Below are 24,777 nucleotides of genomic sequence, written 5' to 3'. Positions count from 1 at the left end.
AACAAAATAATTTAAACTACATATACAGTTTACTACTCCATGTCAGATCAATCAACTCACAGCACAGTGCAGCTTAATTCACTTATGAAAGGGAAAAAACATTTAACACAGCAAATGATGGTAATGATTTCACTTCAAGCTCATCATATCTGGTGAGTAAAGGATTCATTTAAATCTAACGAGTTTCAGAAATTGTATGCTTTAAGAAATAAGCCAAACAAAAAATGCCAGTACAGCGAGTTCCTATTTAAAACCTTTTTTAAAGTTTTTTTTTAATTTGTTTCTTTCTTATGCCCTCTCTCCTTATTAAAATGCCATTCCTCATTTTAATGTCTATTACTTCCTGATCCATCTTGCATCATTGCACTTCTCATGTCATTGTAACAGGGGCCCCTGATCATGATATTAGAATTCTTAGCATTGTATTAATGCCCTGAAGGCAACATTTTTTCTAAAGAAGTAGTTCTCTGATCAGAGACTGTGGTAAACGTGCTTGTTTAAAATTTCTCTCCTGTTTGCATTTGTACTAATATTGTGGACTTATACTGTACCTATACAGTACTGCACTGAAAATGTCTTTAAAGACTCCTCTTCAACCAAGAAGCCTGGTATTTGACTGCAGCGTTTCTTTCATTTTTTTGAGTATCTCAGCTAGAAATATGTAGTGCTTCATGTATGGTACAGTAACTCAATTTGTACATTGCCTTTTCTAGCTAAAAACTGTTGTCAGTTCTGAGAGAGGTGGCTGAGGAAATAGCAGAGGCATTGGTTGAGATCTTTCAAGAGTCACTGGAGTCAGGAAAGGTTCCGGATGATTGGAAGGTGGCTGTTGTAACCCCCTTGTTCAAGAAAGGATCAAGGCAAAAGATGGAAAATTATAGGCCAATCAGCTTAACCTCGGTTGTTGGTAAAATTCTAGAATCCATCATTAAGGATGAGGTTTCTAAATTCTTGGAAGAGCAGAGTCTGATTAGAACAAGTCAACATGGATTTAGTAAAGGGAGGTCATGCCTGACAAACCTATTGGAATTTTTTGAAGAGGTAACAAGTAGGTTAGACCAGGGAAACCCAGTGGATGTGGTCTATCTAGACTTTCAAAAGGCCTTTGATAAGGTGCCACACGGGAGGCTGCTGAGCAAGGTGAGGGCCCATGGTGTTCGAGGTGAGCTGCTGGGATGGATTGAGGATTGGCTGTCTAACAGAAGGCAGAGAGTTGGGATAAAAGGTTCTTTTTCAGAATGGCAGCCGGTGACGAGCGGTGTCCCGCAGGGTTCGGTGCTGGGGCCACAGCTGTTCGCATTATATATTAACGATTTGGATGAGGGAACCGGGGGCATTCTAGCGAAGTTTGCCGATGATACGAAGTTAGGTGAACAGGCAGGTAGTACTGAGGAAGTGGGGAGGCTACAGAAGGATCTCGACAGGTTGGGAGAGTGGTCCAGGAAATGGCTGATGGAATTTAACGTGAGCAAGTGCGAGGTCTTGCACTTTGGCAAAAAGAATAAAAGCATAGACTACTTTCTAAATGGTGAGAAAATTAATAAAGCCAAAGCACAAAGGGATCTGGGAGTGCTAGTCGAGGATTCTCTAAAGGTAAACATGCAGGTTGAGTCCGTGATTAAGAAAGCGAATGCAATGTTGTCTCTTATCTCAAGAGGGTTGGAATATAAAAGCAGAGATGTACTACTAAGACTTTATAAAGCTCTGGTTAGGCCCCATTTGGAGTACTGTGTCCAGTTTTGGTCCCCACACCTCAGGAAGGACATACTGGCACTGGAACGTGTCCAGCGGAGATTCACACGGATGATCCCTGGAATGACAGGTCTAACATATGAGGAACGGCTGAGGATACTGGGATTGTATTCGTTGGAGTTTAGAAGATTAAGGGGAGACTTAATAGAGACGTACAAAATAATACATGGCTTGGAAAAGGTGGATGCTAGGAAATTGTTTCAGTTAAATGAGGAGACTAGGACCCGTGGACACAGCCTTAGAATTAGAGGGGGTCATTTCAGAACAGAAATGCGGAGACATTTCTTCAGCCAGAGAGTGGTGGGCCTGTGGAATTCATTGCCACGGAGTGCAGTGGAAGCCGGGACGCTAAATGTCTTCAAGGCCGAGATTGATAGATTCTTGTTGTCTAGAGGAATTAAGGGCTACGGGGAGAACGCTGGTAAGTGGAGCTGAAATGCGCATCAGTCATGATTGAATGGCGGAGTGGACTCGATGGGCCGAATGGCCTTACTTCCACTCCTATGTCTTATGGTCAGGAACTTAACCCTGGCTTTAACTCCGATACCTGAGGGGAAACAATGCTGCATTTTAAAGTTGTGATTTTCAGCTCAACTTTAAGTGAGGATACCCTGTAAACAGTGCAATAGTTACTTACCAACATAGTTATCGAACATTGCTGAAAATAAAGACATGTTGTTGAAGCATTTTGTCTTACACTCATCAGCAGTACTAATTGATGAAGCATTGGCATGGAGAAAACCATTGGGAACTGTCAGCTCCCTATGCAGCAGGATAGTTGAATAAAGTATAACGTTTGAACATATTCCTTGACACAGAAATAGACCATATCAAAGCTATTTTGACAGTGTCTATCTTTATCAGACCATTGTTCATTTGGTATCACACAAACTCAAATTTACAAAAGCGACTAGTTACGCTCAAGTATCCAATCTACCTCAAACTATCCTGCAACAGCACAGTAATTAAAAAATTTGAATGACACGTTATGCAAGCTGTCTTCACACTGCTACTATGCGGAGGTGATGCAAGTGATCGTTTCCATTAATGGGATGCTGCCATCAGTTCAAAATTATGTTCTGCCTACCATACAACTGAGTAATATTGTGAATGAAGTTTACTTCATTCTTATAGTTTTAGCTTTGACAAAGTGGTCTCTCACTGAAATACAAACATGTAATGCTGTAGATTTGGTTTCAACAATAAAATTAAAGTTTATTACACAAAAGAAATGAGGATAAAATAGGATAAATTAAACTTTACAGGCAATGCAACTTTAAAGATTTTAAAACATATACAACACGTTGCAGTCAACTAATCCCAATAGCACCCTTTACATTACTCTGGGGGAATTCTCTTCCCTATCACTTATAGAATTTGACTTAACAGAAACTTAAATTTGCAGTTCTGAGGATCTGATAGCCTCTTCCTTGAGTCTTCATATAACTGAGCATGGCATTTCTCAGTTTCAAATAACCCCTTCAGGTTTTGAAGCAAACACCGCTGTTCTGGAACTTCAAAACTAAACTCATTATTATACCAATGTATTTATTAACTATTCTAAACTATTTCCCAGTTTTAGAAGCAACTGTTTCACGTATGTAGCTTCCACCAAGACATCTTCAAAACTGCCACCAAAAAGGAATTCTTTTCATTCTGAGTGTTTCCCCAAGCTGAAAAGAATTCTACTCTAGAAACTTCTAAGTGAAGCCTAAGCACTACATTGACTGTTAATGAAACATTGTCAAGTTTATTAAAGTTTTTTAAAAAGTTACTTACAGTGGTCTTAGTCTGAGTGGCATATTCTGTCTCCATTTTGCTAAGGCGTGAGTTGGTGTCATTGAGGATTTCCTGAATGTTCTCTGTGTGTTTCTTCTGCAGTTCAAATTTCTCTTGCTCCAGTTCTGCTACAATATTGTGTAACTGTAATATATATATTTATTAATAAAGAATGTGCAAACAGATATCAACTGAATCTGATGACTGTTTTTAACAGCACCAAAAAACAGTTTTATGACTGTCCCCTATAATCTAATTATTGGATAGCTAATGCAGAAAACAACCTGTGGTCACTTGAGGATAGATGCAACCACACAAACAAATTACAACATGTCTGCATGTCTGCCAGGAATACAAAAAACAATTGAAGATACTGACAGTACTTTACAAGTCTGGTGAAGTTTGCAAGAGAAAATTTAGGACCAAAACATTGAGCATCTTTGAAACACTACAACAGGGATACTGGTATTTCTGTCACCATCCTGCATGAAATACATAGAACATAGAACAATACAGCACAGAACAGGCCCTTCGGCCCACGATGTTGTGCCGAACATTTGTCCTAGCTTAAGCACCCATCCATGTACCTATCCAATTGCCGCTTAAAGGTCACCAAAGATTCTGACTCTACCACTCCCACAGGCAGCGCATTCCATGCCCCCACCACTCTCTGGGTAAAGAACCCACCCCTGACATCTCCCCTATACGTTCCACCCTTTACCTTAAATTTATGTCCCCTTGTAACACTCTGTTGTACCCGGGGAAAAAGTTTCTGACTGTCTACTCTATCTATTCCTCTGATCATCTTATAAACCTCTATCAAGTCACCCCTCATCCTTCGCCGTTCAATGAGAAAAGGCCTAGCACTCTCAACCTATCCTCGTACGACTTATTCTCCATTCCAGGCAACATCTTGGTAAATCTTCTCTGCACCCTCTCCAAAGCTTCCACATCTTTCCTAAAGTGAGGCGACCAGAACTGCACACAGTACTCCAAATGTGGCCTAACCAAAGTCCTGTACAGTTGCAACATCACTTCACGACGTTTGAATTCAATCTGAAATAGAAATTAAAATATTTCTAATGACTACATTCAAAGTATTACATTAATCGGATTGAAGGAAATTTTACACATAACTGAACATAGGATCAGGAACAGGCCATTCAGTCATTCAAGCCTGTTCCACCATTTAATGAAATCATGGCTGACCTGCATCCTAAACTATATACCTGGTTTTTCACATATACAATTAAAGACTTGTGCCATGTACTATATAGGATATAACTGGTTTCTGCCTTATTCCTGTATGATATGTAGAAACTCTTCCAAAGTGCTTAGGCTCATAGGAGACGATGTTACAAGATCTTTGCTTGGATGCACTTAGAACATCTAGCAAAAGCAAATACCACATGGACAAATCAGCAAGTGTACATATACAGGAACCAATCTAATTTTCTGAATTTTTATTTAAGGAAACTTACTTATTGGCTTACAACTAGCCTCATCTCAGCTGAAAGTACAGCAGTTGACCTTCTGGGAGATTGTGGAATTGCACAAAATTACAATGTGCATTTCACATAATGCAGGATGGTCATGATTTAAGATAAAGCCCAAATATTCTGATTTGGATCAGAATGCCAATATCCAACTGAAATCAAAAAAATAGGTATCTACTTCCCTTTCTAGGCATTTTCTGGTGCGATCTCCCAGCCAGGAGTCTTCATAAAAATAGTGGCTCGACAAACCATACAGGCAGCAGCATACTGGATCATCACTGAAATGATGCCCCATTTTGTATAAAGACGCATCCATATGTCCAACAAGAGACAATCTAACCACGATCTCTTGTTATTCAATGCCATTACTGTCACCAAGTACCCCATTGTCAACACCCTAGTGGGTTACCAGTGACAAAAAACTGAACTGGACTCGCCATATAATTTTAGTGGCTACAACAGCAGATTCATACCCTAAATCTCCAAAGGCACAAATTAGGAGTGTGATGGAATACTCCACGCTTGCCTGGATGCATGTAATTCCAACAGCTGTCAAGAAGAGTAACACTATTCAGGACAAAGCAGCCAACTCGACTGACTCCCTGCACTACTGATGCTCAGTAGCAGCAGTGCGTACTTTCTGTAAGGTGCACTGCTGAAATTCACCGAGGCTCAATGCGATAGTTCCATTCTTGCGCGATCTTGCATTATAAGAAAATTGTGCAATAGCCACGCCATTTAAATTAACGGAGTCAGAATTGCATTGTAGGCTATACAAGTAAGGAAAGTTCATGTTCTAAACTCTTCAATCACATTAAATCCAATTCACATTGAAGAAACATGTGTAATAGCAGAACTGTTTGTACCTTCTAAACCCACATCCACTACCATATAAACACCGGAGGAAACATCAAAGAAGCACTTCGCAGGAGGCTCCCAAGCACGGATGATGTCACCTAGCCAGGGGACGAAACGTTTGCAACAAAAACTTCCAGCTCGGCGAACAGAACCACAACAACGAGCACCCGAGCTACAAATCTTCGCACAAACTTTGAACCATATAGAAGGATAAGGGCTGTAGATACATGGGAGCACCATCACCTGCAAGTTCCCCTGCAAGCAATTCATCGTACTGAGTTGGAAATGTCATTCCTTCAATGTCACTAGATCAAAATTCTGGAACACTCTCTTCTAGCAGTTTTGTGGATCTCCATTCAGCACACAGACTGCAAGGCACAGACTGCAAGGCACAGACTGCCTTTCCTGAAGAAGGGCTTATGCCCGAAACGTCGATTCTCCTGTTCCCTGGATGCTGCCTGACCTGCTGCGCTGTTCCAGCAACACATTTTCAGCTTTGATCTCCAGCATCTGCAGACCTCACTTTCTCCTCAAAGATTGAGGATAGGGTATGAGGTGAGTAAGAGGATAATTTGCCAAGTGGGTGAAGGGCTACAGGTTGCAGGGGACAGGTCGATTGAGAAGTACAGTTGGTGGGTATAAAATTGAGGGGGTAAGATAGCTCAGGTGTCAGGGCTACTCAGCTTGGGGTGAGGGCGAGTTGAAATTGGTGTTTGGAGGGATTTTAGGGTGCATTTATAGCTAGCCAAGATTTAGGGGCAGTTTTATCCTTCAATTATTTTTGTTCATTTATTAAGTGTGTCAGCATGCTCTGAAGAATCCAACCCAAATGCAGAGTTGAAGATTTTCCAGAGGTCCAGAACGCTGTGTAGTCAGTTTGTCTTGGTGGAGAGGAGGACTGTTCTCTTTCCTCAGAACTGGCAGATGAGACTACGGCACCAGATACTGTCAGTCTGGTCCAAAGTTCCCATCCAGGTCAACATCATTTCTGTGATCTCTGAGCAACTTTCAGGAAATAAAGTGTCTTTTGCTATCAAGATACCAGAAGATTAGTGTCAAATTTCAGTAGTAGACAGTAAGGTTAACTCCTGTCTACAGTAGCAGACAGTAAGGTAAACAATGTTTGTTTACAGGAGAGACTAGTGACAAATGAATGAAAGTTTGTACGAGAAGGTACAGATAGAGCAAGGGAAAAAGAAAGCAACACACTCGTGCATTTACTTAGCACCTTTAGGATGTCTCCATGATAATGGATGACCTTGAAATACTGTTATGCATGATAAAGAATTAAGCAGCTTATGCACAAAGTCCCACAAAAGGAGCATCATACACACATCCCATTAACAAATAAATTTAGAAAGTAAAGTGAGTAAATCTAATTTGCTCAAACCATTCCATCACTACAATTATTGATGTCCATATTACCAATAAAATCGTTCCTTTCTCTCATTCGCGTCCTTCCACTGACATGACCCCCTGACTTTCCTCCTTCAAGTTCAAGTATCCCCTGTGTATTGCATGCAACTCTCCCCCAACAAAATTAATCACTACTTCAGGGTCACCGTGAAGAACAACAATATTTCCTAGCTGCCTTTTCTTCTAAAACTCTTCTCTCCGACACCACAATGTAAGAAGCTTGCTGATTCCAAGTAACTAGGTTAGGTCAAGCCTTGAACTGACAACTTTCAATACCTTCTATCATAACTTATTTCACACATTTTCCATGACAGCCACCTCCTACTCTACTAATACTGTTCCAAATAAACTACTGGATACCCAATTGCACTTCCTTGTCCTCATGGTAGCTGACATTATAAATTATTTCTCTAGTCCCATACCCTTATTTAAAACAAAATCAATCCACTGCTCATGAATTCCATTCTTGATCCCTAAATCCTTGCAAATGACTATGCCCCTCCATCTTTTCTAAACCAGAACATTTGAATATGCTGGCACCTACCAAACTGTGCATATTTCCCATAACACATTACTTAATTTCTCTAATCAGGTTTCTGGTCTTGATACATAGCTTGAATGGTTTTAACTAAAGACAGAAATCAAACTCTAAATAATTGCAACCACAGCAAATCATCCCCGTTCTCTTTGCCGCCTTCAGCATGATTGACCCTTCATCCTCCTCCAACATCTCTTCACTGTCCTTCAATTCACTAGGACCATATTTGTTTTGTTCCACTCTTAGCTGTACGATTCTAGCTATCTGTATCTAAAATATGTAGAAAATACAAAAATAGGTTGGCAAATGAGTATAACATGGGCAAATGATAAGTTCACTTGAGAAAGGATAACAAAAGAAAAGAGTATTAATTAAATGGAGAAAAGCAGCAGAAAACTGAAACACAGAGGGACTTTGGGGTATTTGTGCATGAAACACAGAAAGCTATGCAATTAGTAATCAGGAAGGCTAATAGACTGCTGGCCCTTATTTCAAGGAGATTGGAATATAAGAATAGGAAAGGCTTACTGCAACAATACTAGGTCAACTACACAATGTCTTATAAGCAAATCTTAAACGGGTTAGGACTCTACTCATTGGAATTTCAAAGAACAAGAGGTGAACTCATTGAGAATTATGGTAGTCCTATGTAGATTGACAGAGTAAGTGCTGATAGGATGATTCCTCTTATGGGAGTGTAGGAAGAGCAGGCACAGCCTCAAAGTAAAGGACACCTTTTAAGACTGAGATGGAATACTTCCTTCTCTAAGGGTTGAGTGTCTTTGTAACACCTTGCCACAGAGAGCAGTGGGGACAGGGTCCTTGTGGACTTTTAATGCTGAGATATGCCATATTCCTTATCATTAGGGGAATCAAAAGTGATGAGGAAAGGGCAGGCAAGTGCACATGAGGAATGTCGGATCAGCTGTGATCTTATTGAATGGTGGAGCAGGCTCAAGGGGCCAAATGACATTATGCTGTTCCTACTTCTTAGGGTCTTATTACCTATAATGGCTTTTCCTTATACCTTTGCATCATTACTGCAAAGATTTCACAAGGGTCTATCTTTCACACTCCACTCCTCCCCTTTCTCAAACACAGAGCTTTCCTTCAAAACACTGTTCAAAAGCTTTCAAAAGCTTTCATCATATATAAGGTGTTAAGGCTCCCAATCTTTTTTTCCTCCACCTGTTTTAACCTCTCCTCTACGATTGTTGTCAGCTTGCTTTCCAATAAATATTTGACAAGGCACAATTCAAAGCAACCATCCAAATATTTGTCACCAATTCCATCCACCCTTTTGGCCAATTTCAGGTTAATTCAGATGGTTTGTCACTTTGGAATCACTTTCAATGGTCTACACAACAGTTTATTCAAACTCTCCTATCTGCATTCCAATTTCAAGTAAGGGTCATTCACCCATCACTTGATCACCTTCATTGTCTCCCAATTTTTCAAATCTCTAATTTAAAATTTCCATCCGCATTACTTCAAATTTCAGTGGGAAGAAATACCTGCAGAAGTTGTGGATTGAAAGAGATAACACACTTGCATTTTTCCCCTTGTATAAATATCATATCAAGCTGTAATTCATGGGTTATCTTACAGACTTCACAAAACCAAACACATTTGAAAATGATCAGAGTCTACATCAAGAGACACAGTGTCCCCCAATCACAGACCCAGAAACTTTATGCCTAAATCTGAGGTAAAAATATCAGAACAGTACATGGAAGTCAACTCAAATCTTCAAATGTTTTAAACCCCTTACCTTTCTCTCCCAATCATTTTTTAAAGAATCAGCACTCTGTTCAGTCATCTTCTGCAACTCAACAATTTGCTTCTCTTTACTTTCTCGAATAATCTGCAATTCACGAACCAGACTCTGAACTGTTAAAACATAGGATAAAGGATCAAATGTATTATTTAAAGCAATGCTGAAAGCTATACACCCCAGAGGTGACCTTTTAGACGCAGTATGAGTGCCTCTGGTTCCATTTTCTACTTGTTTTAATTAAACAGTATTACAAGGGAAAACCCTTCACTGAAAATATAGAACATATCAGCTCAGTACAGGCCCTTCGGCCTTCGATGTTGCGCTGACCTGTGAAACCAACCTAAAGTCCATCGAACCTACACAATTCCATTTTCATCCATATGTCTATCCAATGACCATTTATATGCCCTTAAAGTTGATAAGTCTACTACTGTTGCAGGTAAGCCATTCCATGCCCCTAACACTCTGAGTTAAGAAACTACCTCTGACATCTGTCCTATATCTATCACTCTTCAATTTAAAGCTATGTCCCCTCGAGCTAGCCATCATCATCCAAGAGAAAAGGCTCTCATTGTCCACCTTATCTAACCCTTTGATTATCTTATGTCTCCAGTAAGTCACCTCTCAACCTTCTTCTCTCTAACGAAAACAGCCTCAAGTCCCTCAGTCTTTCCTATAAGACATTCCCTCCTTACCAGGCAATATCAGAGTAAATCTCCTCTGAATCCTTTCCAAAGCTTCCACATCATTCCTAGAATGTGGTAACCAGAACTGTACGCAATACTCCAGGTGCGGCTGCACCAGAGTTTTGTACAGCTGCAGCACGACCTCCTGGCTCCGAAACTCAATCCCTCTACTAATAAAAGCTAACTTACCGTATGCCTTCTTAACAACCCTATCAACCTGAGTGTCAACTTTCAGGGATCTATGTACATGAACACCGATATTTCTCTACTCATCTACACTGCCAAGAATCTTAGCCCAGTATTCTTTATTCCTGTTGCTCCTTCCAAAGTGAATCACCTCATACTTTTCTGCATTAAACTCCATTTGCCACCTCTCAACCTAGCTCTGCAGTTTAGCTATGTCCCTTTGTAACCTACAACATCATTCAGCACTAACTACAACTCTACCAACCTTAGTGTCATCCGCAAATGTACCAACCTGCCCTCATCCTGGTTATTTATAAAAATGACAAACAGCAATGATCCCAAAGCAGATCCTTGCGATACACCACGAGTAGCTGACCTCCAGAATGAACATTTCCCATCAACCACCACCCTCTGTCTTCTTACAGCTAGCCAATTTCTGAACCAAACCGCTAAATCACACTCAATCCCATGCCTTTGTGTTTTGTGCAATAGCCTACCATGGGGAACCTTACCAAACGCCTTACTGAAATCCACATACACCACAATCGCTTTATCCTCATCCACCTGTTTGGTCATCTTCTCAAAGAACTTAATAAGGTTTGTGAGGCACATATGAAAGCAACAGTTAATTAATAATAGTTACTATATCTACTATTCTGTTAAGTTTCCCAGTTGAATTAAGTTATTTTAAATTCCACTCTCTTTGGCTGTATTTTAACTACGGTGTTTAAATAAATTGTGTTTCGCTTAATATCGAGTAATTTGACTCATCGCATTGCAACTAGAACAGGCACTTCACGCTTGCCTTTAAAAATAAGAAAAGTTAGGGTCAAGGCTACCTTCTTAAAATATTTTGAGGGGCTTTGGTCTGGTTCGTAACATTCCTCTTGCCACATGGTGGAATACATTGAGAGCAGAAATACATTAACATTTGAACATGCATTCTATTTTTGTCAAATACCTATGGTTTTTTTTTCAATGCTGTGTTGTCTTTTAAGTAAACTTACCTTTTACTTTAAATTTGATTTATAGGATTCAGCATCAACAAGTTCTACCAAATGAGCACCACTGTACTAAGTACATTTATAAATAGTTCAAAGTTTGAACAGATAAAAAACTAAGAACAAAAAGCAGGTAGGACAAGCCAATCAAAATCCAATTCAGAGGGCTTGGAGTTCAGCCCAACCTTAACTACCTTTGACTTGCAATGATAGCCAGTTCAGTTACTAGACAGTCAGTCATTGGGTAGAGGAACACTCAACCTGAGTAACAGCTGGTGAGGGACATATGCCATCAGATCATCCATATCACCCCTCAGGTGCAGATACTGAGGTTAAATAAAAAGGGAAGTGAGAGGAACAACATAAGAAAAAAGTTGGGTGATCCACTTGCTAGAAAGTTTGCTTTCAATTAATTTTAAAAATCATACAATACCAGATTATAGTCCAACAGGTTTATTTGGAAGTACTAGCTTTCAGAGGGCTGCTCCTTCATCAGGTAACTAGTGGGGCAGGATCATAAAAACCAGAATTTATAGCAAAAAATCACAGTATCATGCAATTAAAACAATATATTGAATAAACCTAGATTGTTGTTAAGTCTTCTAGAATGGATTGAAGGAATTTCTAAAATATTATATGGATTGACTGCCTCCACTGACTACATGAAGGTCGTATGCTTATTGAGCAAAAATAGAATGTATCTGCAAATACAATTCTCCAAATTCACCCCAGAGACGTTTATATATATGTGTGTGTATATGTGCGTGCGCAGATGCGTGTGTGAGTGAGTGAGTGCTTGGTAGAATGTATGCATGAGTGTGACGGCGTATAAGCCTGTGAGAGGGTGTGCACGTGGGTGTGGGGGGTGTATGTGCATGCACCTGAGAGGGAATGTGTGTATGAAAGAGGGTCTACATAAGTGTGAGAGCATGTAAAGGTGCATGTGTATGTGTGCTTGTGTGTGCGTTAGACAGAGCGTATAGTGTAGCGGGGCCACCGGCAGTGTGACATGAACTCAACATCCCGGTTGAGGCCATCCTCATGGGTGCTGAACTTAGCTATCAGCCTCTGCTCAGCCACTCTGCATTGTTGCATATCCCGAAGTCCGCCTTGGAGGATGGTCACCAGAAGATCCAATGCTGAATGTCACTAACCGCTGAAGTGTTCCCCGACTGGAAGGGAACATCCCTGACTGGCGACTGTTGTGTTGTAGCTTGTTCTTGCCAATGGGACAGTGGCCCAACAGGGACCTTGCATTCACGCAATACTACATGTGATTCCACTACACTAAACATTTTCTCTCTCACACACACAGACTCACACACGCAAGCAGACCCTCTCTCATACACACGCGCTCTCTCATCCCCTCTCACACACCCTCTCACAGGCTTATACTCCATCACACTCATGCACACACTCTACCAAGCACACAAACACAGTCTCTCATGCACTCACAAACACATGCAACATATATCAGCCTATGGGGTGAATTTGCATTTGCAGAATTGTATTTGCAAATACATTCTATTTTTGCTCAAAAAGCACACAAGCTGCAGGTAGTCAATGCAGACAGTCAATTCATATAACATTTTATAAATTCCTACTTTGGAAACAGAGCCAGTCTGACTCAAGATTGGGATACAGGCAGACTCTAACCTCATACCTTTAATACATTGTCTGAGCTGCGATATCACCTTTTAAAATTAAAACCTTAAGTTATTTCAAGAATGTGACTGAAAAGAAGTTCTGGGATTTACATATTAATATACTGAAAACTGCAACCCATTCTGAAAGATGAAAGACTTAACTATAAATTCTATAAATAACTATATAATAAAGACTTTGCTATAAATTCTGTGTCTTGTAATCCTGCCCCACTAGTCACATGATGAAGGAGCAGTGCTCTGAAAGCTAGTACTCCCAAATAAACCTGTTGGATTATAACCTGGTGCTGTGTGATTTTTAACATTGTCCACCCCAGTCCAACACCGGCACCTCCACATCATTTCAATTAATTTGACACTAACATATGCCAGGTAGTATTCCAAATTCTCTTTACATTGTCATTGTTATAGTAAAATAATGGAAATAATAATAACCAGGGACATGTATAATATTCAGGTGCTCATCAATCAGATTGAGAGCATGTTACAAATTCCACAGTCAGGCAACAAACACATTTAAGTTTGGAGCCAGATAATAATATATACACTCCTGTGAAGCACCATTTGGTATTTAATACATTAAAAACACAATATGAATGCAAAATTTTATGACTGCCATATAAGCCAAAGAAATAGTCAATGAAGGCCACAATAACGGTTTAAATTTTGTCATGGAATTTCTACCCTTACATCACCAGCACAATGCTGAAGTTTATTTCATGCCAAGTGTCCCTTTAATGAAGTGCAAAGATCAAAGCCAAGGTTCATCGTGGAGTACCAAAAATATATTTACATGAGAAGGAATTAAATTTTTATATGATTCATATTTTTTGAAGATATAACTGTGATTTGGCAGTACTTCAAAGATTCAACTTCATTAATCTTGCAACAAAATTTAGCTTTTCACTGAGGATCCTATTACTCATCAACAAGTTGAAGTTTGTTGATCAGCGTTAATCAGGTAAATTTTTAAAATATCACAATACAACTAAAACATAATGCAAGAGATTCAATTAACATTGTAACATGATACCTTCATCCAACAACACATTAAACAGAAGCAGAAGAGGAAATAAAAGTCACTTCCTGCTGGTTATTGGGAGTTTGACAATCAGGCTAACTGTTAATCTAGGGAATTGCAGCAATAGCTTTGTCGTAAATTATTTCAAACTGAGATTATTTGGACAACTCTCTCTCCTCTCCCACCTCTCTCAGCAACCCCTACAGACAGCTACAAGAGGAACCCACCCAGTGGCTGTAAAGTTTCAAGATCAGGGCAATAGAGCTCTGCCTTGTCAAATAGTAATACTAAATTATATAATGGGTGCAAGAATGTGATTCAAAATTAAAAATAAAATCTTAGTCAGCTGATGAAGGAATTGTTTAATGCCACCCAAATGTATGGCTGACTACTGCCCATAAAAGATCATAGGATTCACATAGAAAAGGGGACTGCCAATAATACCACACTGTGGAGTCATTCCTTTATGGCCAGACAGCCCCTGTCAGAACCACTCAATAAGACATTTTAAAAATATTCATTCTCAAGCTTAAACAGCCTATTTCCTTGCATTTCCACTCATGCATGAACATTTCAATTCAGGATTTAGAAAAAAATGTTGCTGCAAAAACAGCATGACGCTGTGGCAGCGGCAACTTTGACTTTGGATTACCTCTCTTTTCCAGCTTCTTATTCACCTCTTCTGCTTCCTTTTGCTTGTTTCTATACAGTGTCTTTAGCTCCTCAATCTCATTATTTTTCCGATCCAAAATCTGGAACAAGATGTTTAAAAATCTGAAAATCCAGCACAACCTTGTTTTAAGAGTTTTCCATCTCCAGTATATCTCTAATAGATTTATAAAAAATCAAATAGTTTAAAAATGTAAATATAAAACTTAAAACCTCCTTTGAAAAGAGCACTGTTAGAAGTGGTTTGGGCACTGGTACATTGACAGATGTGGTTTGGATATTAATTTTAGTAACATTACAAATAGGAGGTCAATCCAGCTAAAGATGCAAATGCCACGGTAAATAACAACCAGCTGTTAATACTAAATTTATTCAACCATCAGTATTGTTTTTAAAGAAATATATTGCATACAGCATGCAGAAAATCATACCACCAGATGCTGCAATATTTGAGCAAAAATCATAATTGAAAAGTGATTAAACCAGTTCATTATTCCGAAGTCAAAACATGCCCAAGTGCTTGAACTTGAATTCAAATTCTTCACTTCCAATGAAGGGGTTAGTCACAAGTATTCTCCAAATCATAGAATACTTACAGTATGGAAGCAGGGGATTCAGCCCATCGAGTCCACACCTCTGAACAGCATCCCACCCAGGTCCCCACCCCACTCTATCCCAGTAAATCTGCATTCCCCCCCATAGCTAACCCACCTAGCTTGCACATCCCTGTACACGATTGAAAATTTTAACATGGCTAATCCACCTAAAGCAGGAGGAAGTTGAAGCACCCAGAGGAAACCCACGCAGACAGGGAAAGAATGTGCAAACTCCACTCAGATAGTTGCCCAAGGGTGGAATTGAACCTGGGTCCCTGGGGCTGTGAGGCAGCAGTGCTCACCACTGAGCCACCATGCCACCTTTTCTCCATTAAAACCCAGTCCGGGTGATCCAAGATGGTGGCGATCTGAAAGGTCTACCCTGTTGAGCTCTGCACCATAACTCAGGCGAATTTGTGCTTTTACCCTCCCTACCCAAGTTATTTTGAAAACATTTAACAGTTAAACAGTCGTGGAATTGTTATAAATCTTTTTTAAGCAAGTGAAGATGACAAAAAGTAAAGATTCAATTAAATCCCAACACGGGACATTCACTGGCGGCATCAGGCACACCTGCAACCATGACTGCAACCGCAGCTTCAGCCTCCGCTGCAACTTCATTGGAATCACTTACCCAACAGGCATGGACACAATTGATATGTGGAGCTTGTTCAAGGAGCAATTATTGAGTGTCCTTGATAAGTATGTACCTGTCAGGAGGGAGGAAAGGGTCATGTGAGGGAGCCGTGGTTGAATAAGGAATTGGAATCCCTTGTTAAATGGAAGAGGGCAGCCTATGTGAAGATGAGGCGTGAAGGTTCAATTGGGGCGATTGAGAGTTATAAGGTAGCCAGGAAGGATCTGAAGAGAGAGCTAAGAGCAGCAAGGAGGGGACATGAAAAGTCCTTAGTTGGTAGGATTAGGGAAAACCCAAAGGCTTTCTATAGGTATGTCAGGAATAAAAGAATGACTAAGGTAGGAATAGGTCCAGTCAAGGATAGTAGTGGGAAGTTGCGTGTGGAGGCTGAAGTGATTGGGGAGACACTGAATGAATACTTTTCGTCAGTATTCACTCAGGAACAGGACATTATTGCCGATGTGAATACTGAGTCACAATTAATTAGAATGGACGGCTTTGAGGTATGTAGGGAAGAGGTGTTGGAAATTCTGAAAAGGGTGAAAATAGATAAGTCCCCTGGGGCTGATGGCATTTATCCTAGGATTCTCTGGGAAGCAAGGGAGGAGATTGCAGAGCCATTGGCCTTGATTTTTATGTCCTCGTTGTCTACAGGAATAGTGCCAGAAGACTGGAGGATAGCAAATGTGGTTCCCTTGTTCAAGAAGGGGAGTAGGGATAACCCTAGTAACTATAGGCCGATGAGTCTCACTTCTGTTGTGGGCAAAGTCTTATAGAGAATTGTAAGGGATAGGATTTATGAACATCTGGATAGGAATAATGTGATCAAGGATAGTCAGCATGGTTTTGTGAAGGGCAGGTCGTGCCTCACAAACCTTATTGAATTCTTTGAAAAGGTGACAAAGGAGGTAGACGAGGGTAAAGCGGTAGATGTGGTGTATATGGATTTTAGTAAGGCGTTTGATAATGTTCCCCATGGTAGGCTACTGCAAAAAATACAGAGGTATGGCATTGAGGGTGAGGTGGAGGTTTGGATTAGGAATTGGCTGGCTGGAAGAAGACAGAGGGTAGTAGTTGATGGTAAAGGTTCATCTTGGAGTGCCATTACTAGTGGTGTTCCACAAGGATCTGTTTTGGCACCACTGCTGTTTGTCATTTTTATAAATGACCTGGAGGAGGGGCTAGAAGGTTGGGTGAGCAAATTTGCGGATGATACGAAAGTCGGTGGAGTTGTTGACAGTGAGGAAGGATGTGTCAGGTTACAGCGGGATATAGATAAGTTGCAGAGCTGGGCAGAAAGGTGGCAAATGGAGTTCAATGTAGGTAAGTGTGAGGTGATTCACTTTGGTAAGAGTAACAAAAAGATGGGGTACTGGGCTAATGGTCGGATACTTGGTAGTGTGGATGAGCAGAGGGATCTTGGTGTCCATGTACACAGATCTCTGAACGTTGCCACCCAGGTAAATAGTACGGTGAGGAAGGCATATGGCGTACTGGCTTTTATTGGTAGAGGAATTGAGTTTCGGAGCCCTGAGGTCATGCTGCAGTTGTATAAGACTCTGGTGCGGCCGCCTCTGAAGTATTGTGTGCAGTTTTGGTCGCCATACTATAGGAAGGATGTGGAGGCACTGGAACGGGTGCAGAGGAGGTTTACCAGGATGTTGCCTGGTATGGTAGGAAGATCGTATGAGGAAAGGCTGAGGCACTTGGGGCTGTTTTCATTGGAGAAAAGAAGGTTTAGGGGTGACTTGATAGAGGTGTATAAGACGATTAGGGGTTTAGACAGGGTTGACCGTGAGAACCTTTTTCCACGTATAGAGTCAGCTATTACGAGGGGGCATAGCTTTAAATTAAGGGGTGGCAGGTATAGGACAGATGTTAGGGGTAGATTCTTTACTCAGCGAGTCGTATGTTCGTGAAATGCCCTGCCAGTAGCAGTGGTGGACTCTCCCTCTTTATGGGCATTTAAACGGGCATTGGATAAGCATATGGAGGATAGTGGGATAGTATAGGTTAGGTGGGGTTGGATCGGCGCAACATCGAGGGCCAAAGGGCCTGTACTGCACTGTATTTTTCTATGTTCTATGTGAAGCTCTGGGAAATGATTAAGGTGTCAATTGAAGAGCGTCGCACTAGGCTGGAATGGATTTCGACCATCCCACACAAGCACGAGCAGGAGCCTGAAGGGCTCAAAAGGCAAGTGGAGGAGGTCGAATGGTGGACCACAGCATCCAAGACTGTGGTCAAGTCCTCGAAGGAGTGGATCCAGACCCTGGAGAAACAGGTCCACGCCTTGATTGAGCAGGTTGACGACCTTGAAAGCAGAGGTAGGAGAAAGAATATCTGAGTGGTCGGATTGCAGACAGAGTGGGAGGTGTGCAGCCAAAAGTATTTTTTGAAGGCTGGTGGCTGCGATTTCTTGGTTGGGAGGCCAAGGTGGGCTGGGTGAAGGTTGACAGAGGTCACCTGGTTGCGGTGCGCAGATCCGGTTCAGACCAGCGCCTCTGACCGGTCCTAGTGCAATTCCAATGCTACAGGGACACCAAGAGATCCACAGGCTTCGATGTACCAAAGGATCCAGGATAATGTTCTTCCAGGACTTTTCTGTGGTCGTGATCCACAAAAGGAAGTCCGTTGATGAAGTTAAGAGAAGACTGAGGGACCTCAGTATTCAGTAAGATACCCGGTGGTGCTTCATTTTACACATGATGGGTCTGTCCACTCATTTGATTCTTCGAAAAATGCGAAAAACTTTCTGGACATTTTAAAATAGACTGGACGGTCTAAAGGATAGGGACAAAAACATTTTCTCTTTTATTTCCTCTTTGTGCTTCTCTCCTTTTCTAAAAGAAAGTGCTGTTGGATTTTCTTCCGATGTTAATTGGTAGAATGTTCACTTTTAACTTCTTTGCTAATATTACCTATTTTTTCATTCTTTTGCTTGAGTTTAGGGTGTGGATCAAGCTAGAAGGAGTTATGAAGGTGTATGTGGGATGGATAAACGCCCGCTGTGGGCAGGGGTAGAGTTCCCCATTTGTATTTTGTAGCTGGTTTAGTTTGTTGGTTTTTTTGTACATGTAGTTTTTGAAATGATTTGGAGACGCTGGTATTGGACTGGCGCGTACAAAGTTAAAAATCACACAACACCAAGTTATAGTCCAACAGATATATTTGGAAGCACTAGCTTTCAGGACGCTGCTCCTTCATCAGTTGATTGTGGAGAATAAGATTGTAAGACACAGAATTTATAGCAAAAGTTTACAGTGTGATGTAACTGAAATTATATATTGAAAACTCCTACACAAACATATACTCTCCTACAGACACACACACTCATGCTTACCCTCTCTCAATCGCCTACATATACGGTCTCACATTTGAACCAGAGGGGTACCAATATCCTGGAGGGGAAATTCGCTAAGGCTATTGGGGTGGGTTTAAACTAATCCAGCAGGGGGATGGGAATCAAAACTGTAGTTCGAGTATAGAAAAGGTTGAGAGAAGGGAGGTCCAAAATCAAGTTTCAGGGACGCAAGATGGCACTGGCAAGCAAGAAGTTGGTTTGAAGTGTGTCTACTTCAACGCCAGGAGCATCCGGAATAAGGTGGTGTTGTGGCCATTTCGGAGACATTGATAGAACAGTGACAGGAATAGTTGTTGAAGGTTCCAGGATTAAGATGTTTCACGAAGAACAGAGAAGATGGTAAAAGAGGGGGAGGTGTGGCATTGTTGGTCAAGGACGGTATTACAGTTGCAGAAAGAATGCTTGGGGACTCATCAGCTGAGATAGTATGGGCTGAAGTTAGAAACAGGAAAGGAGAGGTCACCCTGTTGGGAGTTTTCTATAGGCCTCCGAATAGTTCCAGAGATGTAGAGGAAAGGATAGCAAAGGTGATTCTCAATAGGAGTGAGAGAGACAGGGTAGCTGTCATGGGAGATTTCAACTTTCCAAATATTGACTGGGGGAACACTATAGTACGAGTACTATAGATGGGTCAGTTTTTGTCCAGTGTGTGCAGGAGGGCTTCCTGACACAGTATGTAGACAGGCCAACAAGGGGCAAAGCCACATTAGATTTGGTATTGGGTAATGAGCGCGGCCAAGTGTTAGACTTGGAAGTAGGTAAGCACTTTGGTGATAGCGATCACAATTCTGTTATGTTTACTTTAGTGATAAAAAGGGATAGGTGTATGCCACTGGGCAAGTGTTACAGCTGGGGGAAAGGCAAGTACGATGCAATTAGGAAAGATTTAGGAAGCATAGGATGGGGAAGGAAACTGCAGGGGATAGGCACATTAGAAATGTGGAGCTTATTCAAGGAAAATCTACTATGTGTCCTAGATAAGTAAGTACCTGTCAGGCAAGGAGGAAGCTGTAGAGCACGGGAGCCGTAGTTTACAAAGAAAGTGGAATCTCTGGTCAAGAAGAAGAAGAAGGCTTACGTTAGGATGATTTGGAGATGCCGGTGTTGGACTGGGGTGTACAAAGTTAAAAATTACACAACACCAGGTTATAGTCCAACAGGTATAATTGGAAGCACACTAGCTTTCGGAGCATTGCTCCTTCATCAGGTGTTGCATGATTTTTAACTATGTTAGGATGAGATGTGAAGGCTCAGTTATGGCGCTTGAGGGTTTCAAGGTAGCCAGGAAAGACCTAAAGAGAGAGCTCAGAAGAGCCAGGAGGAGGCATGAGAAGTTGTTGACAGATAGGATCAGGGTAAACCCTAAGGCATTCTATAGGTATTTAAGGAATAAAAAAAATGACAAGAGTAAGTTTAGGGCCAATCAAGGATAGTAATGGGAAGTTGTGTGTGGAGTCAGAGGAGATAGGGGAAGCACTAAATGAATATTTTTCAACAGTATTCACTCTAGAAACAGTATTCACTCAAGATAATGACAATGTTGTCGAGGAGATTACTGAAATACAGGCTACTAGACGAGGTGGGATTGAGATTCACAAGGAAGAGGTATTAGAAATCCTGCAGAGTGTGAAGATAGATAAGTCCCCTGGGCTGGATGGGATTTATCCTAGGATCCTCTGGGAAGCCAGGGAGAAGATTGCCGAGCCTTTGGCATTGATCTTTAAATCGTCATTGTCTACAGGAATAGTGCCAGAAGACTGGAGAATAAGCAAATGTGGTTCCCCTGTTCAAGAAGGAGAGTAGAGACAATCCTGGTAATTATAGACCAGTGAGCCTTACATCAGTTGTTGGTAAAGTGTTGGAAAAGGTTATAAGAGATAGGATTTATAATCATCTAGAAAAGAATAATTTGATTAGGGATAGTCAGCACAGTTTTGTGAAGGGTAGGTCGTGCCTCACGAACCTTATTGAGTTCTTTGAGAAGGTGACCAAACAGGTAGATGAGAGTAAACCGGCTGATGTGGTGTATATGGATTTCAGCAAGACGTTCGATAAGGTTCCCCACAGTGGGCTATTGTACAAAATGCGGAGGAATGGGATTGTGGGAGATATAGCAATTTGGATCAGTAGTTGGCTTGCTAAAAGAAGACAGAGGGTGGTGGTTGGTGGGAAATGTTCATCCTGGAGTCCAGTTACCAGTGGTGTACCGCTAGGGTCGGTGTTGGGCCCACTGCTGTTCGTCATTTTTATAAACGACCTGGATGAGGGCGTATAAGGGCAGGTTAGTAAATTTGCAGACGACACTAAGGTTGGTGGAGTTGTGGATAGTGACGAAGGATGTTGTAGGTTACAGAGAGACATAGATAAGCTGCAGAGCTGGGCTGAGAGGTGGCAAATGGAGTTTAATGCGGACAAGTGTGAGGTGATTCACTTTGGTCAGAGTAACCGGAATGCAAAGTACTGGGCTAATGGTAAGATTCTTGGTAGTGTAGATGAGCAGAGAGATAGACAATAGGTGCAGGAGTAGGTCATTCTGCCCTTCGAGCCAGCACCACCATTCATTGCGATCAAGGCTGATCATCCTCAATCAGTATCCTGTTCCTGCCTTATCCCCATGAGCCTTGATTCCACTATCCTTAAAAGCTCTATCCAACTCTTTCTTGAAAGTATATAGAGACTTAGCCTCCACAGCCTTCTGGGACAGAGCATTCCATACACCCACCACTCTCTGGGTGAAGACGTTTCTCCTCAACTCAGTTCTCAATGGCCTAACACTTATTTTTAAACTGTGTCCTCTGGTTCGGGACTCACCCATCAACAGAAACATGTTTCCTGCCTCCAGAGTGTCCAATCCTTTAATAATCTTATACGTCTCAATCAGATCTCCTCGCAGCCTTCTAAACTCAAGCGTATACAAGCCCAGTCGCTCCAATCTTTCAACGTAAGACAGTCCCGCCATTCCGGGAATTGACCTCGTGAACCTATGTTGCACTCCGTCAATAGCCAGAATGTCTTTCCTCAAATTTGGAGACCAAAACTGCACACAATATTCCAGGTGTGGTCTCACCAGGGCCCTGTACAGCTGCAGAAGAACCTCTTTGCTTCTATACTCGATTCCTCTTGTTATGAAGGCCAGCATGCTATTAGCTTTCTTCATTGCCTGCTGTACCTGCATGCTTGCTTTCATCAACTGGTGTACAAGAACACCTAGATCTCGTTGTACTGCCCCTTTACCTAACGACTCCATTTAGTCTACCTGCATGTTGAAACCCCCCATAACAACTGTAGTAATATCTTTGCGACAGGCCAATTTCAGCTCCTTATTCAACTTACACACTACATCCAGACTACTGTTTGGGGGCCTGTAGATAACTCCCATGAGGGTCTTTCTACCCTTAGAATTTCTCAGCTCTATCCATACTGACTCTACATCCCCTAATTCTAGGTCCTCCCACGCAAGGGACTGAATATCATTCCTTACCAACAGGGCCACCCCACCCCACCCCCTCTGCCCGTCAGTCTGTCCTTACGATAGCACGTATAGCCTTGAATATTCATTTCCCAGGCCCTGTCCACTTGAAGCCACGTCTCCGTTATCCCCACAACATCATAACTGCCAATTTCCAAATGAGCCTCAAGCTCATCCATCTTATTTCTAATGTTTCGTGCATTCATATATATTTTTAATTTGTTACTGCCCTACCCTTCCTATCAATCCCTATTTCACTCAACCTTATGGCATGATCCCTTTTTGAGTGTTCTGCTCCATTGATACCGTTGTCTTTCTTGACTTCTCTTGTTCGAACTTTCCCTTCAATTTCCTTCTTAAACTTCCAGTTTGTCCCTCCCCCCCTTGCTATTTAGTTGAAACGCAGCTGTATTGCAGTGGCAAACCTGCCTGCCAGAATGCTGGTTCCCCCACCTATTAAGGTGCAACCCGTCCCTTTTGTATAATTTAACCTTACCGCAAAACATACCCCAGTGATCCAAGAATTTAAATCCTTGCTTCCTGCACCAGTTCCCCAGCCACACATTCAAGTCCATTATCTCCCTGTTCCTGGCCTCTCCAGCCCGAGGAACTGGAAGCAAACCAGAGATAACCACCCTGGACGTCCTGCTTTTCGGCTTTCTTCCGAATTCTCCGAAGTCCCGCTGTAGAATGTCCCTCCTCTTCTTCCCAACATCATTTGTGCCGACATGTACCACCACCTCTGGCTCTTCACCTTCGCCCTTGAGGATTTCCTGCACATTGTCTGCAATGTCCTTAATCCTGGCACCAGGAAGGCAACACACCATCCTCAAATCCCGCCTGTTGCCACAGAAACCCCATTCAGTTCCTCTCACTATGGAATCCCCTATTACCACGGCTCTGTGTGATGTCTGACTCCTCGGCTCTGCCTCCACGCCAACTTTTGATTGGCAGACCTGACCGCCTTGTGGACTGGCAGTGTCGTCTGTCTCTACTGTTTCCAAAAGATTCAGCCTGTTCCTGACAGGTACTTCCACTGGGGTCTCTTGCACTTGTCTCCTCTCTGCCTTCCTCACCGTCTTCTCTCTTCGACTCTCTTCTGGTATGGTCGGTGTAATAACCTCGCTGAAGGTCCTGTCCAGAAAGATCTTGTTCTCTCGGATGAGCCTGAGGTCATCGAGTTCTTTCTTCAGTGCTGCAATATGCTCTGTCAGAAACTGAATGAGTACACACTTTCCACAGTTATACGAGCCAGATACACCAGAGTCCTTGACCTCCCACATCATGCACGTAGCACACTAAATCAGCTTGGCAGTCATGTCTTCACCCTCTTCAACTGTGGCGCAATCACTTCACTCAACATCCATGTCGAAGACTCCTGAGCTAAAGACTCGCTCTTTTCTCAACAGAAACTTCCCTGGACCCCCTTTTTTTGGTGCAAGTCTGCGGACTTTTAATTTAGGTTAAAGGAGGAGGGTGGGAGGGAGGCCCTACTGTGTAGGACCTGGGGTTTAGAACACACCTACTTAAATAACAGTCACTCACCTTCCCAACCGCCTCTGCGCTCCGACTTCACTTATGCCCAGTTCCTGCCGCTCTCTGCTGCAAAAAGACCGTTGGCTTCGAGGTAAATAACAGATCGATGTCCAGGTACACAGATCCTTAAAAGTTGCCACCCAGGTTGACAGGGTTGTTAAGAAGGCATGCAATGTTTTAGCTTTTATTAATAGAGGGATCGAGTTCTGGAACCATGAGATTATACTCTGATGTATAAAACTCTGGTGCGGCCACACTTGGAGTATTGTGTACAGTTCTGGTCACCCCATTATAAGAAGGATGTGGAAGCTTTGGAAAGGGTGCAGAGGAGA

General features: G+C 41.9%; 1 protein-coding gene and 1 pseudogene across 1 annotated transcript in view; both read right to left on the bottom strand.

The window, feature by feature from the left end:
* cep112 (centrosomal protein 112) overlaps positions 1 to 24,777 on the bottom strand; it is a 557,597-nt gene that overhangs the window by 349,173 nt on the left and 183,647 nt on the right. The window contains exons 10-12 of the mRNA XM_088000744.1: positions 14,827 to 14,926; positions 9,611 to 9,729; positions 3,532 to 3,675 (exon numbers count right to left, since the gene is read on the bottom strand). Coding sequence (XP_087856870.1) covers positions 3,532 to 3,675; positions 9,611 to 9,729; positions 14,827 to 14,926 — 363 coding nt within the window. The remainder of the gene's footprint in view (positions 1 to 3,531; positions 3,676 to 9,610; positions 9,730 to 14,826; positions 14,927 to 24,777) is intronic.
* Positions 18,608 to 24,228, bottom strand: LOC148145341 (uncharacterized; annotated as a pseudogene).

The sequence above is a fragment of the Chiloscyllium plagiosum genome, unplaced genomic scaffold (genome assembly GCF_037043375.1).
Source record: "Chiloscyllium plagiosum isolate Xiang-an unplaced genomic scaffold, Cpla_swu_hap1 HiC_scaffold_25, whole genome shotgun sequence".
Lineage (NCBI taxonomy): Eukaryota > Metazoa > Chordata > Chondrichthyes > Orectolobiformes > Hemiscylliidae > Chiloscyllium > Chiloscyllium plagiosum.
The sequence above is the reverse complement of the archived record's forward strand: the minus strand, read 5'-3'. Positions and strand labels throughout refer to the sequence as shown.